The sequence below is a fragment of the Mesocricetus auratus genome, unplaced genomic scaffold (genome assembly GCF_017639785.1).
Source record: "Mesocricetus auratus isolate SY011 unplaced genomic scaffold, BCM_Maur_2.0 Super-Scaffold_100008, whole genome shotgun sequence".
NCBI lineage: Eukaryota > Metazoa > Chordata > Mammalia > Rodentia > Cricetidae > Mesocricetus > Mesocricetus auratus.
In genome coordinates this window covers 35,916,447-35,934,551 of record NW_024429192.1, presented here as the reverse complement: position 1 = coordinate 35,934,551, position 18,105 = coordinate 35,916,447, and the positions used below count along the sequence as shown (strand labels likewise).

At 39.2% G+C, this 18,105-nt stretch overlaps 1 protein-coding gene across 5 annotated transcripts in view; it reads right to left on the bottom strand.

The window, feature by feature from the left end:
* Tbc1d23 (TBC1 domain family member 23) overlaps positions 1-18,105 on the bottom strand; it is a 53,191-nt gene that overhangs the window by 24,215 nt on the left and 10,871 nt on the right. For 2 of the 5 annotated variants that reach the window (XM_040750634.1, XM_040750635.1), the window contains exons 2-8: positions 13,882-13,993; positions 11,700-11,805; positions 9,965-10,169; positions 5,731-5,854; positions 4,103-4,227; positions 3,968-4,014; positions 3,376-3,479 (exon numbers count right to left, since the gene is read on the bottom strand). In XM_040750634.1, the coding sequence (XP_040606568.1) occupies positions 3,376-3,479; positions 3,968-4,014; positions 4,103-4,227; positions 5,731-5,854; positions 9,965-10,169; positions 11,700-11,805; positions 13,882-13,993 (823 nt within the window). Of the gene's footprint in view, positions 1-3,375; positions 3,480-3,967; positions 4,015-4,102; positions 4,228-5,716; positions 5,855-9,964; positions 10,170-11,699; positions 11,806-13,881; positions 13,994-18,105 lie in introns of those variants that run through there. The other 3 variants (XM_040750636.1, XM_040750638.1, XM_040750637.1) reach the window with 3 other exon arrangements.

Sequence of the window (18,105 nt, the reverse complement as noted above, 5' to 3'; positions counted from 1 at the left end):
AAACAAGAACAAACTAAATCTAAACCCAGTAATTAGCAAGAAATTATTTTTTAAAATTGGAGCAGAAATGAATGAAACAGAAATAAAGAAAACAATACAAAGAGTCACTGAGTCTCAGAGCTGATTCTTTGTGAAGATAAACAAGATAGACAGATCCTTGGCCCAACTAACCAACATTTCTTGCTCAAAGCACTAGCTGGAGCAATAAGGTAAGAGAAGGAAATGAAAGGGATACAAACAGAAAAGAAGTCAAATCATCCCTATCTGGAGATGACATACAAAAAGAGATCCCCAAAATTCTACCACAAAACTTCTGGAAATGGTGAGCAAATTCAACGACATGTCTGGATACAGAATCACCTTGTAGAAGTCAGTTTCCTATACATCAACAACAAACGCAGGAAGCACAGAGCCTAGTGTGCTCACAGACAAGAATCAGAGGAGCCAGGAATGTTAAACACACGGTTGTCTCTTCAAAGCAGAGATGTATGGACCTGTTTTCCACCCTGAAGACTGGAAGAGGAAGTGGTTAAAAGCCTAGGTATGACCAAGACTACCCTGAATCCTCCCCCAGACCCTTATAGTGAGTCTGTCAATCTATGGACCCTATCTTTATAGAAGGTGCCACATGTAGTCAATCTATAGATCCCATCTTTATGGAAGTTGTTACCATGTACTTTACAAAGAGTTTTGATATAGTCACATCTTAAGATTTATTGTGCACAGGATTGAGTTAATCATCATCAGGAATTTTTTTCACTAAATTGTGCTGTGTTTAAATATGCTTAAACTACAGGAGATCAGACTCCTGAACTTTGAACCAACACTGGCTACTGAGTTGTGTTGAACCAAACTGCCTTCTTGCCTTCCCACAGGTCATTACTCTGCTGGCTATGGCGGTCACAGAGACTCCTGCATGCAAACACAGAGAAAAGGAGATCATGGACTACTCTCATTCACAACATCAAGAAAATACCTATGAATAAACCTAACCAAGGAAGTGAAAGAACTCTATAATGAAAACTTTAAACCTCTGAAGGAAGAGATAAAGACACTAGAAAACAGAAAGACATCTGTCCAATGCTCATGGATTAGTAGAATGTTATAAAAAAAACCATTCTACCAAAAGCCATTTACAGATTCAACATAATCACAATCAAAATCCCCATTTCATTCTTCACAGAATAGAAAAACTATTATAAAATTCATACAGAACTGCAAAAGACCCTGGATACTCAAAATTACCCTGAGCAAAAAGGACAATGCTGGAGGGACTACCATCCCAGATCTCAACATATATTAGAAAGCTACAATAATAGAAACAACATGGTACTGGCACAAAACAAACAAACACGTAGACCAATGGAACAAAATCAAAGACCCAAACATGAGTGCATGTAGCTTCAACCATTTAGAATTCACAAAGATGCTAAAAACATGCTGGAGAAAAGAAAGTATTTTTAGGAAATGATATAATAGATAAATGGTACTGGGAAAACATGCAGAAGAATTTAATTATACATATATCCACTACCTTGGATAAAAACTAACTTCAAATGTATCAAAGACCTAACCGTGAAACCTAGACACCAAAACTGCTAGAAGAAAACATGGGTGTACAAAAAAAACTGTCTGGATAGGACTCCATTTGCCTAAGAATTAAGGTTAAAAACTGACAAGTGGACTTCATAAACTAAAAAGCTCTGCATGGCTAAAGAAACAATTAGCTGAGTGAAGGAGCCCATAGAATGGGAAAGAACTTGCCAGTTAAACATCTAACAGAGGATTAACATAATATATAAATATTCTGGAGAGATGGCTCAGTGGTTAAGAGCACTAACTGCTTTTCCAAAGGTCCTGAGTTCAATTCCCAGCAACCACATGGTGGCTAACAGACACCTTGAATGAGATCTGGTGCCCTCTAGCTCATAAGGTCTCAACTCAAAAAGAACTACAGGCAATTAAGGAATGCTGAGCATGGGAGAAATAATGTTCCCCAAGGAAGAGGACACCCATTAGTTATCTAACACCAAGTAATCAGCCCTGGAAACACAGACACACAACTAACCTTATACGGACAGATCAGGTTCTATTTATACAATTAGTTCTATCTATCTATCTATCTATCTATCTATCTATCTATCTATCTATAGATATAGATATGGTAAAGTGACCCCAATAAGGCAGCTCTGCATATCTATGGCCCAAGGATCAACTCCACATAAAGGAGACCCACCATTGGTTCTTTGAATTTCAAAAGTTACAAAAGAATTAATTTAAGAAGTAATCTCCACGTGACTAGAAACTAACAAAGAAACAGAACAAATGCAAGATGCTTCCTGTCATTATTTTTGTCAAGTCTAAAGGAAATTCCATTCCCCCAAATTCTGGCAATTAGACAAAAGCCAGCATTCCTCAGGAACTTGTGAAGCCAGCTGCCCTCTACCACTATCTGTAATGGCTATTAGCATACTAAAGTGCATGCCGGCCTCCAGGGTCCCTCAGTATCACAAGTACCTGTGACACATTTCAAAGTTCATGCTAGCATCCTAGCTCTGCTCACCTCCTCCCTTACCCTAAACTCCCTGGCACTCAGCTTCCTTCCCCTATAACCCTGCTGTCTTCTTATGCTCTCCCCCTTCTGTCTCTAATCTTCCTCTCTGCCCTCTCTCTGTCACTCTCTCCCATCCTCTGTGTGTGTGTGTGTGTGTGTGTGTGTGTGTGTCAGAGTACGTGTGAGTGTGTGTGTATGTGTGTCAGAGTATGTGTGTGACTGTGTATGTGTGTGTCAGAGTGTGTGTGTATTGTGTGAGAGTGTGTGTATGTGTGTGTGTCAGAGTATATTGTGAGTGTATATGTGTGAGTGTGTGTGTTGGAGTGTGTGTGTTGGAGTGTGTGTGTGTGTGTGTTGGAGTGTGTGTGTGTGTGTGTGTGTGTGCACTTCCCTCCTCCCCTCCCCCTTTCTACTCTCTCACACTCTTCCTCTCTCTATGCGCCCTCTCTTCTCTGCACCTGCTTCTCTTATGGCCAAGTCTAGTCCGTGGGCCGTTCCTTCTACTACTTCCTCTCTCTGTTCTGGACTCTTCCAGATATTTCTGGCTGTTTTCTCTCTCTCATACCTATGATGATAAAGTCTTCCTGTTAACCATACCACTGAGCAGCATTCTTGTCAAAAATTGGTAGAACCGTTTATGAAGTCTATTTCTCTACTAGGGAGAGAATTTGTAGTAAGAGATCACAAAAATGACACACATGTTTTTGAAAAAGTAGAAAAGAACCATAATTGAAATATTTTAACTGAAGAAAATACACTGTAAGCAAGAAAAGAACACAAAACATCCAGCACAGGTCAGTTTGCTGTTTCTCATCTTTTACCTTCCTAAAAGAAGCTGGTGTTTTACTACAGTAATACTGCGCCAACGAGAAGAGGTCTTCTATATCTTCCAGATTCAAGCTGGATGGAGTATTTTCCAAGAAATCTGAAATGTAGATATAGACACGACAACAATTAATCATTTGTGAAAAATGTAACTAGCACTATTTAAGTTTAAAGGTAAGACAGTTCCAACATAAGCAACATACACACGCAAAAAAAAATCTCAGCTCATCTTTGATTAGTTGTTTTCATTCTTTACACAATGCTGGGAACTGGACCCAGGGCCTTGTGTAAACTAGAGTGTTTAAGAACATGAGACCTGAGGGCAGTGGTGGCGCACGCCTTTAATCCCAGCACTCGGGAGGCAGAGGCAGGTAGATCTCTGTGAGTTTGAGGCTGGGCTGGACCGATAGCCTCCAAAACAATACAGGGAAACCCTGTCTCGAAAAACCAAAAAAAAAAAAAAAAAAAAAAGAACACAAGACCTGAAGAACCTCAGAACTCTGCCACACCTATCTTGTAATGCTCTGGATGAGGTGTCTATGGGAGAGGCTGGTCACGTGACCTCGTGTGTTATTTCACACTACTTACGGCTAATTTCTTCTTTGCTGTCAGACTCTTGTGCTGAAATAACGTCTCTGTAAAAAGAAACCAAGTGAACTTGAGTTCAATATTAAAGCACTGTATCCAAAGTTGAAAAAAAAGAATAGCATACTTGATACTTACTTTGTATTAACAAGGATAATTAACATTAAAAAATAAATAAAAAACGGATCTGCTTGCTGTAGATATCCATCCCATATCGCCTGGGTGACTTCAATGGAACAGTAATGTGCAAAAAGGCTCCCGAGCTGCGGTCAGAAGAGAGAGACATAAACCACTGGAGCTCACTCGGCTTTTTCAGGTGACTGGAGCAAGCGAGTCAGCAGCATCAGAACAAGTCATCTGCACCTAGTATCTAATGTGCGCCTTAACTTTAGCATATGAAACCCAAAGGCGGGACACCGGGGTCACTTAACTAGCAGTGTGGCTTAACCCCATTAAAGCTTCCGTTTCTACTTCTGTGAAAAACAAACAACATAAAAGAATACTTGTTTTCTCCAGTACTGAGAAGAGATAATTAACTCTAGAGTGATCAACATATCCCTCTGCCATGGATGCTTGGATTATCATTTATGATTTCTAAGTGCATCCCACTGACTCCTGAGACGTTATATTATTATTCCCATTTTACAGATAAAGGAACTGGAGCTCTGAGCCAAGTGCCTAGGCTCACACAGTTACCAGGAGGCAGAATGGGAATCTCCCTAAAGAAATGATAGGTAGGACGATCAAGGAATGTTTAGTTTCTCAGTCATCTTCTAGCACTACTGAGGAATACTGCATGTCAGCCTAGTAGAGTATTCTTGGAGTTGGAGTATGATCTGATCATCCTAAAATCTCCAAGATTCTGTAGTGGGAAATTCATAATTCACCACTATTTCACAAAAATTCTTAAGACTTTTACTTCCTATTTCACGCTCATTCCCTTACTAATGAGCAGAATTCTCAGACCACTACAAGATAACATTACAAAGTGAATAAATTTAGAAGCAATTACATGAGCCCATCCACCTTTGATTTAAATGAACAATAATAAGACATGAAAATATAAAATAATTGAATTATTCTCACTACTTTCTTTGGGAAATGTAGTCATTTTCACTGTAATATAGACTAGTTATGTTAGCATATAATAAATTAGGCATTACTTTTGATAAACTAAAAGCAAATAATAAAATTCCTTAGTTTTACCTCCTAATCAACATAATTCATATGAGCAATGGATCATCAAGAAATTCTAAGAGCATATGGGGTTCTGAGGCTCAAAGACTTGAGAAAACATGAGATCGAGAATGAGACATCCCACTGAAAATATAAATACAGAAGGAAAAGCACTCAACTGTACTTTATAATCTTTTATATTAACCATTTGGTAATTTTAGTTCCTCATGATTATTTACCAATTCATATATACACTATCAACAGTTTCAACACCTAAAGTTTTCAGCAGAACTCATATATACAGGTATGCTTATATTATATATATATATATATTTATAAAAATATAGGAATTAATTTTGATACATGTTATATATAATATTTACTAATACATATAAAATATATTTTGCTATTTCTCTCTATATATGTAAAATAACAAAAGACTAATGTCCTGGCTTTTGGGAGGGAAGGGGAATTCAGCAATTTACTATGTAGCCCAGCCTAACCCTGAACCAACAATTTTCCTGCCTCTAGCTAACTACAGTTTTACATAAACTATTTTTCATTAAATGTTCCTACTTTCACTTTATTACCCAGTTGAGTGCATAGGAGTCTGGAGTAATTTTCTTTGTATCAAGAAAAGAGCAAAGCTCAGGCTCATGGTACTGGATGAGCAATCGGAAGAGATGAAATGGCCTCCCCTTCAGGGAACAATCCCTACGAGAAAGAAGAGCAAAGTTTCTCATTACTAGGTCAGACACGATCACACTAGTATCCAGTCCCATTTCCTCCCTTCATCCTCAGAGCATCCCAGCACTCACAGCAGGCCCTCTGAGAGCCAGGCAGAGCTCTCTAGTGTCTTTCAAAGACTTGCCATAGCTATGCTGACACACAGCCACTTGAGGGAGGTTTTCCAGGCAAACCCAGGGGCTCTCAAGTGAGAGGACTTCAGGGATGCTAAAAATAGTATTTAGCTTCCTGTGATACAGGTAGGGTACCCAAAGTTCCAGAAGGCCCTGAATCAGTCCAGTCTCCTCCTTCCTTGCCAAGTAGGTAGGAACTCCTTAGACTGCTTCGAGTTTGCACCACAGTTTATATATTCAGAGTAGAAGTCTGAGAAGACCAGAGATGACATTTCAGAATATGACCTCTGAGCCTCAGAAACATCAAAGTGGCCTAGGTACCAGGTGTCCAGAGTAATCCAGACATTACTAAATGCCCAGCTTCAGAGTTGTTGTATAAGTAAGATGAAAAACTTAAATTTATACTGTTTCAAAGTAAGTCACCATTTTTATTATCACAAGGCCTTTTCTCAAAGAAACATCACATTCCTGTACAGATACTTTAGAAAAAGAATTGCAAAAGAACAGAAGCATGTTTTGATGCCTGAGTTCCCTGTGGCCTCTGGCTTATAACTCAGGTAGCATCTCATCCAGAGTTCAATTCACAACCATCTATAATGAGATTTGGTGCCGTCTTCTGGCATTTGGGTATACATGCAGGCAGAGCACTCACTGGTCATAATAAATAAATATGCAGAATTTTTAAAAAAAGCTCATCTTCCTACAGTGGTCATGGGAGCACCCTGACTTCCAACAGTAACCACACATCTGCTCCATCTGGAGCAGGTACAGACCGGTCATGCCAGCTCAGTGTTAGCTCAGTACTGAGGAGACAGCTGTTTCTTCCTGCTGTCTCTGATGGGAACACAGAAGCCCCATCTTTAGGTCTGACCTGGGGAGCATCCATGGAAATCATTTGTGTGCTGAAGATTTGGTGATACTACTGTCACCACACTTTATTTAATGTACCTGTGTACTTAACACCTCAAAACTCAACACTTATTTCACCGCAAAATAATCTACCTAAGACAGGAGATTTTCAGTAGATTTTCATCTTACTGACTGAAGGGACCTCATTACTTTTAATCACTGTATCTAAAAGCAAACAATCAAAAAGGACCAAAACTATGGCTACTCCACTCAGTGGTTTGTTAAAGTCGGGAGATACTATGAACAGTGATGACGAACTCTCTTCATTTGGGCCTGTAAGTTTCACTCAAGGGCCAGTCTCCACAAACTACAGCGTTTGTACTGATATGCACCCTACTCATTACAAAGGAACGAGGCAAGACTATTCTCTGATGTATTAGTGGCACATTTAAAGCCCAGGCCATCATAATAAAAGCTAATTACTTATTGAAGAAATACTACCAAACACTGTAACAAACATTTCACAAACTTACTTCATTTTCTCTTCACAAACAACCTACTGACCCCCATACCCATTTTACAAATGAGAATACCAAGGTTCAAGTACATCACTGAAGGCCACAGCACTAGCAATAACAAATTATGGAACCATGACTTGAACACAGAAACTGGGTCTTAATTCATGCAACACTACCATCTTCCCATATGTAAAACTTTTTTTTTAACAGGGAAGAGCACAATATGTAAAACTTAGTGCATAAATTCAACAAACTATTTTTGCAGGGTACAGCCTTAAAAAGCAAAATTTTTTAAAAATGAAGCAAAAAAAAAAAAAAAAACCAAACAGCTGCACTTGCAACAGTCCACTAAATTATCACAGCTTCCATCTGAAAGCATCATTAGGGCCAGCGAGATGGAGATGGCTCAAGAGGTGGAGGGGTTTGCCACCAAGCTTCATGACCTAAGTTCAATTCCAGGAACCCACTCCCACAGATGGTCCCCTGACCTCCACACATACACTGTGGCATGCATACATACACAATAAAGAAATAAATGTAATTTAAAAATGTTTAAAAGCATCATTAAAGAATATTTTTAAATATTATTTAGAGATAGGAGTTTAGTTCAGTGATAGAACATACATTTGACATGTGTAAGGACATAGATTCAATTCTCAATCCTACAAAAATAAAAATAAACAAAAATGCCACTCACAGGGAATAAATGAAAATTATGTATATAAATACAATATTTTATATAAATGCAATGGTTTGCTATAACTTAACTATCACTGCCTTGTTATTTTCATCTTTTGAGACAATGTCTCACTCTGACTGACTGTGCAGTCCAAGCTCACCTTGAGTTCACAGCAATCCTCCCATCAGTCCTCCCAAGTGCTGGATTGCAGGTGAGTCACCATGCACAGCTGTTTGCTTGTTTTGTTTTGTTTTTTATTTTAATTTTAAAATTTATTTTTCTGTGTTGAGAGTTTTGCCAGAATATACATCTGTGTATTATGTTTATGCAGTTCAGGACCAGCCTGGTCTGCAGAGCAATTTCCAGGACAGTCAGGGTTGTTAGACAGAGAAACCCTATCTTAAAAATAACAACAAACAAATAAAAAGGAACAGGGAGGATGTGACAAGATGACGCATGACATATCTCAATATAACAGCCCCTTCCTCTATACCTGTCACTGCATCAATTTTAGAGACAGTGCTGGGACATCATGTCTCTTGCTGTGACTAGCTGTGTTACACTGAGACATGGCCATGAGAAGTAACAAAACTCAGGCAGCTGACAGGTATAGTGTGATAGGATTATTCCTAACCAGGCATTGCAATTTCAGTTCTGCCATGACCATGGCCTTCTTCTTCAGTATCTTTGGACCGTTCTCTTTATATAGAGAAGCACAGAGGTTCACCACTCTGATCTAACTATAATCTCCCAAGGGCTTTAAAAACACATGTACAAATAGGTCTAGTGCACTTAAACTCCTGGGACTTCTGGCTGAATCGGTATTGTTTTGTTTTGTTTTCTTCTTCTTCTTTAGATGTTTTTTGCCTATAGATTTGTTTTTTGGCTAAACATTCCTCTAAAGAAGATAAATTACCAATAAACATGTAAAAAGATGTGTAACATCATCAGCCAGCAGTGAAATCTAAATCAAAAACTCCAACAAGGGACTGGAGTGCAGCTTAGTGTGAGCATATTCCCAGCATGTGTATCTGCAGTTGCACAGCCAAGTCACTGGGCTCTGAAAATCTGACTATCCAAACCATGGCACTACAACCTTTTTCAGCCTTATGAAGGCCTTCCAACCCTCCCCACCACCATGGCCCCTTCCATAAGCAGCTGTATGTCTGTCTAGTCTCAGCTAAAGCATCATTTGGCTGGGCAAGCCATCCTTGATTCTGAGGGTAAACAAGGTCACCCACAGTATATTCCTATAACATTCTATAGTTCACCTTCCTAAGACTGCACATTTCAATTGACTTGTTCAACATCTGTGTATGTAGAACTATGTTCCGAAGTGAAGTCCTAGCAGTCCAGTAAGGCAGTACTGTACATGCAGGATGATATTCCTAACTGCAACCCTAGCATCTCACATAAAGAAGTACTTACAAAATCCTGTTTACTTTCAGGTTAAGATATTAATTAAGGTAAAAATAACATCAAAAATAACCCTGAAGTTAAGCTACAGATATACACTCTAGTAGCACAACTTCCTAATAAGAAGAGTCCCTTTAAAAATCCTTATAATGGGGGCTGGGGAGATGGCTCAGCACTTCACTGCACTGGCTGTTCTTCCAGGGGACCTAGGTTGAATTCCCAGCACCCACATGGTGGCTCGTAACCATCTGTAAATTCAGTTCCAGAAATCAGATGCCCCATTCTGGCCTCCACAGGCACCAGGCACTCATGTGGCACACATACACACATGCAAGCAAAATACTCAGACACATAATAAATAAATTTTCCTAAGTGTCATAATAACAAAGTCAAATACAATTATATCTCTACAACCTTAAGAATTACTTGACCCTTTTACTTTACCATCACTTTATTTCAAAGTGAAATGGACTTTCATAACTACTACCAAGTCACATTTTACCTGGGAATGTACTTATTCATGATGGCATAAAAGCAGTTGTATAGGTCGCTGCGAGGCAGCTGGAGATACACCAGTGGTTTCAGTAGATGAGTCCAGCTCAAGGATGTGCTGTATTTAACACTGCGTGATTTACAGTAAAAAGTAATTACAGATTCAATATCCAGAAGTAATTCTGCTGCCTTCTCCTCTGGCACTGAGAGCTGCTCTAGAAATAAAGCATCAAACTGAGGTTATCAGGGAACTACCAGAGGCTCAGTGGCAGGGCATGCTACTTGTTCACAAATATGTTACGTGAGTGTATTAAACGATGATGAAAAGCAGGAAAGCTGTAACAGTATTTTTCTCATAATTTTCTTTTTTTTGTAGTAGTAAAATAGAACCATCTTTGCATGTGCTAAGTAAATGCTTTATCACTGAGCTATCTAGCTAGCAATTTGCATATTTAAAAGACACTGCCTCACAGATGCAAAACCGAAGAAAAAAGTCAACATTCGAATTTTAATTTTTAAAGCTGTCCTCATGTATATTCATTGTACATGGTACTGTGTCACCTAAGGACATCGTCATACAATGATGTATTTATGTTGAACATGCTAATCTTCTTTCTAACTTAAAGCAAAACAGTTGTTATTGAACGATTATCAGAGTCACCTGAAACGTGTGTTTTCTTACCTAGCCCTCAGAGAAAAGGGAAGAGAGAAGACAGTTTGCTAACAAACAGTATTTATGTTAAACATAAGATGCCCAATTTGAAGCAGAGTAGCGGGGCAATGACAGACATAACCCATGTTGCTGGAAAGCCAAAGAACATTTTCTAACAAGACTATTCATTGCTCTACAATGTGAAGCTTTGGCTCTACCAGAAAATCTAATACTTCATTCCTTCTCTTCCCTTGCTTTAAATCTTAAGTTTTTATTTTGTAATAAAGCTAATCGAACATACACAAGGAAGATTACCTATGACTTCTCATACTGGTATTCTCATACAGAAGAAAGAAATATAAAATGCAAATTAAATACGAACAAAACTATAACCATTATTATTAAAATCAAGGTAATGTCAGATATATGTAATGTACATCATGTGAAGTCTTCAAATCTCTGGTCCAAATTCCCTTTCTTTTGCTCACACTAGCAATACAGTCTTTCTGCCTGCCCGCCCGCCTGTTTGTAGTGCTGGTGACAGAACCCAGGCTCTTAGGTATGTCAGACAAGCCTCTACCACTGAGCTACATCCCACATATAGTTTCTCAATGGTTAGTACACTGAAGCCTATTTAACCAATGCATTAACTAAGATGTAACAGAAAGAAAAACAAAAGATTACAACATACTATAAATAATTAGAAAAGACAGGCATAAACTACATTAGCTTAATATGTATCATGAATTAACATAGATTTTGTAGAGTGGTTGGAAACCTATCCACCCATGATTTGGAATAATTTGAAAATAGTAGATTATGATCTGATATTCATAGATAAAACTTTCAGGACACAGTCTTTATTTGAAGGCTACATATAATTATGTGGACCTACAATTATATGAAGAGCACAACAAAACTGTAAATGTGAAAAAAATCAATAATATAAAATAAACAGTAAAAACTGGACTCTTTCTCAAAACTATGTCTCAAGATTCTTTTTTAAAAGGGCCAAACTATATACAAGACTTTTACAAATCCAGCATATTCCAAATTATAACAAGATATCTTTTTTTCACAGTTATCAACTTACCAATAAACTCTAGGCAATCTTTATGAATGGTGTTCTGCTCAGGCAAGTCTAAAACACCATCCCATGATGCCAAGCTATCGCCTTTTCCTGCCACATTCAGAGCAATCTGGAAGAAAGATGTTAAAAGCAACTGGCATCATTATTATTGCTCCTTCCTGTAAAATATGCTGTACTAAGGAGAGCAAGAACTTAGGAGTAATACAAAAGACTACAAGCTTAAGCATCTGCACACCACCAAGTGCCACCACCACCAAGGTACAGACTGCTCCTACATTAGATTTTCCCACTTCATGTTGATTCAGTGGACAGAATGAATTACACAATATTTGTATACTTACAAACATGGCTTTATTTATTTATTTATTTATTTTTGGTTTTTCGAGACAGGGTTTCTCTGTGGCTTTGGAGGCTGTCCTGGAACTCGCTTGGTAGTCCAAGCTGGTCTCGAACTCACAGAGATCCGCCTGCCTCTGCCTCCCGAGTGCTGGGATTAAAGGCGTGCGCCACCAACGCCCGGCAATATGGCTTTATTTAAAGCCAACTTTTTTTGAAATGTAAAAACTAAGAATATAATATTGCCAATTAAAAAATACACCAATGCCATGTATGACTAAACATTATGAAAAAATACTTAATGGATTGAGATGTTATTTTTTAAGTTTTTCCAAGTATGTGTAAAAACTTATTTATTTATTTGAGACAAAATAAACACACCTTAAGTTAATATTCTAGAACAGTTGGGCTATAGACACATGATAGTTCATTGCACAAGTCTCCATTCTTTTCAGTGGCAAGGCACACACAGCATCTGTACATTCTGCTTTAGGAGACAGATTTCTGCCCTCACAGACATCAGATTAGAGGAACTATTAAATAAAGAATGACACAAGCAGGTTGATGACACTGAAATTGTGAAAACAAGTCACGGTAACTTATCCATGGAAGTAAGAATGGCTGATGCTAATACAGCACTCACCATGCGCCACACACTATTCTATGTATTTAAATTCCTGCAACAAGTCATTCAGAATGTTAAATGCAGTTACAATTCCAATTGTGTTAAATATATGCACTTGGGAAAAAAGGGAAGGACATGCACCTAGACATTATTGTGTGGTTAATCTATTGGTAGTAACATGATTTTTACTTCATCCTTTATGCTTACCACTTTCCACAGCATGTAAATTTTTACTCAATTTTCTTGTTTTTCAATCTCCTGCCCCTCATCAAGCCTGCATCCTTCCCTATCTGCCCCTTTCCCAGATCCATGACTTTTGTTTCTGCTGGAGGGTCGCTGTGTGCCCACACCGCTGAGCACATGTGAGGAAGAATAAGACACATCTATGAGGAGTGACGGTGCCCCCTGCCACCCCAGCACGACGTCACAGAGGCTGAGGAAAGTGGACTGCAAGGCGAGGCAGTGAAACATAGCAAGACCCTGTCTCAAACAAAACAAAGGAAAAACCCACAACCCCCCCCCATACATTAGAGAACAGCTGGAAAGAAAGAAAAACTATAACCCAACACTCACAGACATATGAACTTTAATATGCCATGGTGTCTGCATGTATTCTATTTTACTTGCTGCTTATGTTTCCAATTAGTTAACATTCATTAACAATCTACGTAAGGATTACAGCCATTTCTAGTGGCTATAAAAATATCACCATTGCAAATATCATTAAGTATAGAAAACACTACAGAAACATTTATTTTGATGCAGGGTCTCATTAAGTATTCCTGGCCGGCCTAGAATTCACTATACAGGGCAGGCGAGCCTCGAGCTCACAGAGATCTATCTGCCTGTCTCTGTCTCCCAGGGCAGACGGGGATTAAAGGCATGTGCCATTCCATTCCACCTGGCTCAGAAACATACTTCTAGTTAGTTACTCAGGTCAATTTTCTAGATGCAGCATATTCATAAACAGTCTTTTTCAGAGAGACGAAAACCAATGATTAAAAATTCTGTTAAGTGAGCCGGGCGTTGGTGGCGCACGCCTTTAATCCCAGCACTCGGGAGGCAGAGGCAGGTGGATCTCTGTGAGTTCGAGACCAGCCTGGACTACCAAGCGAGTTCCAGGACAGTCTCCAAAGCCACAGAGAAACCCTGTCTCGAAAAACCAAAAAAAAAAAAAAAAAATTCTGTTAAGTGACTACAGTTTACTCATAGGTTTCAAGTTACCTTCCAAACCTGGGCCCTCAGTTCAGCAGGCAGTGGTCTCCCTTGAATTATATTTCTCAAAGTTTCAAGATCACAACCTCCTGCTTCCAGGGCTTCTTCAAGATCGTTTTCCCTAAAAGAAAAGAAGAAAGAAAAGTTCTATTCATTAAAACTACTCTTGAATCACCTTCTTTTCTTGTATAAGATTCACTCATAAGAATGGCCAGCTACAGGCTACATCTCAGACGAACAGGTTTTCATCAGTCAAAACAAACAAGGCACATGAAGCAACCAGACATTCTGTTTTGGAACAGAATTCTACCTTCACAGGAATGATTTATCTGAACTGTTAAACAGAAGATGACACAAGCATGACAGTCAACTCGAAGACAAATTGCAGTGCTGCATTTATTCATGGCAGTAGGGATGGCTTGATGCAGCATACAGCAAAGGGGGCAATGTTGTAAAATTCTACACATAGTCACTTATTGTTTGCTTAGAAACAGAATCTCATATACTCCAGGCTGGCCTGAAACTTAAGCGTCTGTTCCTCCTCCCTCCACCTTCTAAGAGCTGGGACTACAGAACACACAACCATCCCAATCTACAGTTATGATGAAAAATGAGGCAAAGATGGTTATGAACACTTGTGACACTACTGAAGTAACAATCCTGTGACATCAAAAATAATTGTTCTTGTGTTTGATGTGATATCAACGCATGGCTATAATTGATAGCAAAGCCAGGAGACAAATTTTAGCGGTCGGGATTCCAAATTCATACCCATAACAGTATGCAAACCTAAAATCCCACCAAGACATCCAAAGCACTGCAGTCAGGACTTTTCTGCACACTTCTATCAATGCTATTCACAGAGCAGAGCCTGACTTACAAGAAGTGTTTGATAAATGTCAGCAGAACAAAACAAGTGATAACATTATCAGGCAAAGTAGGAGGCAATTATATTCAATCTACTAAGTCCGAGGAGAAAAGTATGAAGTTAATTTTTGTTTCTACTGTAATGATTAAGATAGTAAGTTAAGGCCAGGCGTTGGTGGCGCATGCCTTTAATCCCAGCACTCGGGAGGCAGAGGCAGGCGGATCTCTTGTGAGTTTGAGGCCGGCCTGGTCTACACAGCAAGTTCCAGGACAGCCTCCAAAATAATACAGAGAAACCCTGTCTCGAAAAAACAAACAAACAAACAAACAAACAAAAAGGATAGTAAGTTAAGAACTTCCACAAGGCATGAACTGCTTTGTAGCTAGAACTACCACTTTAATCAATTCTTAGGAATTTCAGACGTTTCAGTCATTTATTTTTTTTTTATTTTATTTTCCAGTTTAAATTTAGATAAGAATCAAGGTTGCTTCACAAGTCAGTTCCAGGTCCCTCTCCCATTCCCTCCCTTCCTCCCGTGCCCTCCCCTCCCCCACCCCCACCCCCGTTATCCTCTCATTTCTCCAGGGAGGGTGAGGCCCTCCATGGGGGTGTCCATAGTGGTTTCAGTCATTTATTATTTTAGCATTTACTAGAATCTGTAAAAAAATGTAAAAAAAAAAACCATAAGTCAGTCATAATTTCCAGCATTTGTGGGGGGGGTTTCAAGACAGGGTTTCTCTGTATTGTTTTGAAGGCTGTCCTGGAACTCGCTCTGTAGACCAGGCTGGCCTTGAACTCACAGAGATCCTCCTGCCTCTGCCTCCCAAGTACTGAGATTAAAGGTGTGCACCACCGATACCCGGCAATTTCCAGCATTCTTGAAGCAATTTAAGAAAGGCAGGGTTGAGCTGGGAGGTGGTGGTGCATGCCTTTAATCCCAGCACTCGGGAGGAAGAGGCAGGCGGATCCCTGTGAGTTTGAGGCCGGGCTGGACCGACAGCCTCCAAAACAATACAGAGAAACCCTGTCTCGTAAAACCAAAAAAAAAAAAAAAAAAAAAAAAAAGGTAGGGTTGCTAGGATCAGGAAATCGGGGTGCTGTCTCACTTCTGTAGTTTTAGAAAAATCAATGACTGAATAATTTAAACCTCCCCATCCTGATACGATTCTAAGACTACTGTTTAAATGTTCACATGTCAATAGGCTGTTCTCTTAACAGAAAGGAATTAAATGAAAATGGAACCATTCAGGTACAAAAACAGAAACAGCACAGGTCATGTGCAGTGTCCCTCAACAAAGTCCAAATTCACATGGACTCACTGGGATCACAGAAGGCATAGTTTGGTCTCTTGCAAATAATCACTACCAAGCTGGAAGAAAAGGAAGTGGGATGGGAGTTTTCAAGCTTGGTACAGGACTAGTGAAGGGTGATGTCTGTCTAGTTCATGCTACCAAGCTGTATAAGACAGTTCAGAATTTGAAATATGCTTTTTAGCTATGAAACTAAGAAAAGGTAATGTATGTACGGTGAATAACCACCATATGTTTATCAAATATCTAAATGAAATGAGGGAAATATCCTTTAATTGAGATGGAATTTTATAACATAAATGAACTAGAATTTTTCTAATTTTCTAGTGTCAAACCTTATTTTCTTTTTCAAGTAGCTCTGCTGAATACCTTACTGTTCTAGACAGCAAAACTAGTATTTGGTCAAAATGCCGACTCTTTAAGAACTTTCAGGATCACCGTAGTATACAAGCATACCTATTAATGTAGCTGAGGCTGGTTCTGTGGTGCTGTGCTCAGGGGACCGCCATCTATGGAGGCGGTTCAACTGTAAGCAAGTACCACAGGGATCAGAAGAGACTGTACTTGAAGTGGTAAAGACACTTTCCACAAACCTAAATAATTAAAACAACAGAGCCTTTTGAGGAAGCCAAGGGTTCAGCTTTCACACTTTAAACACCACCATTTGTCACTGTAGCAAAGAGTTGCAAACACTTCAGTTGAAGATGGAACAGAGGGAGGAGCAGAGACGGGACCTTCACACATCGTTCAGCCCTCAAAGAGGCTCAACCCTCAGCCTTGGAACACAGGATGCCTACAAATCTAACTGGTGCTGCCGAGGTTTGAGTAGGCAAGCTGTAGTTTCTTCAGTCTTCTTTGACTACACGAAACTTTGAACTGACCTTACAAGCTAAAAGCTCCATACAAATGTACTAGACAGGCAGACAAAGTCCCAAAATAGTAAGTACAAGCTTTATTCATAAAAATAAGTAATGATGCCCTTTTCTCAGCAAGTTCAGCACTGCAAATACAAAGCCTTGTGGTTGGAAATACAGAGAAAAACCACCTTCCTCCTGGCTCTGTAACTCTAAACCTGTAACATATGTTACTACACAGCAGGATGCTTCAATGATCTACCAATAACATAATTACAAATAAAAGTCCAACACTGGGTTCCACACCTGCCATCCCAGGAATCATGAGGCTAAAAAGCAAGGGGATTGTAAAAGTTCAAGGCCACCTTGGACTACAGAGTAAGACCCTGTCTCAAAAACAAACACCCTAAAAACAGAAAGAAAGTAGTGACTATCTACAAAATAAAATGCAATAAAATTTCCTCTCATCAGAAGTTTTGGCAAAATCATCAAAGCACTCTAACCCAAGCTGCTTTAGAATTATAGCCAGGCAGACACAGCTCATACCCCAGCTATTAACTGAGTTGGATCCTCTTCTATCAGACAGGAACTGGAACACACAGAATACATACACAGTTGTATAGGAGACAAAAGCATGAACTCCATCCACTTCCAAACTTAAGATGAATTCCCAATGCTTTTAGGATTAGTAAATACAACTGGAAAAAAACTATAATCATTTTTAAATAAACCACTCAATGAATCACTGAAAACATGACTTCCAAAACAATAAAGATTACCAATGTAGCCCTTGGTTACCTCTGCAGAATTGAGGATGAGCCCTTGTTGCTGGAGGCACCATTCACTTAAGACACAGGATGGGGATGGCTTGAGCTCAATCTGACCTGAAGGTCTTTTTCCTGTAATCCCTTTCATGGTTCTGGAAAATACTATGCAAACTTCCATCAGAGGGAAGCAACTAAAGTCCTACTCAGCTGCAACACCTACGAAGCATGAGAATGACCAGAGTGACAAGATATACATAAAGGTGCTATATGTGACACTCATATGTCAACCGCTGTCTAACTGAACTTGAAGCCTGGTACTGGAACCTAACCAACTTCCTGAGGCTAGTAAGATCAGGGATCTTAGAAAGGAATCTATCTCCACCATGATTCCTTATTACCCTCTAAATCTTATCCTTATACTCAAAGAAAAATGT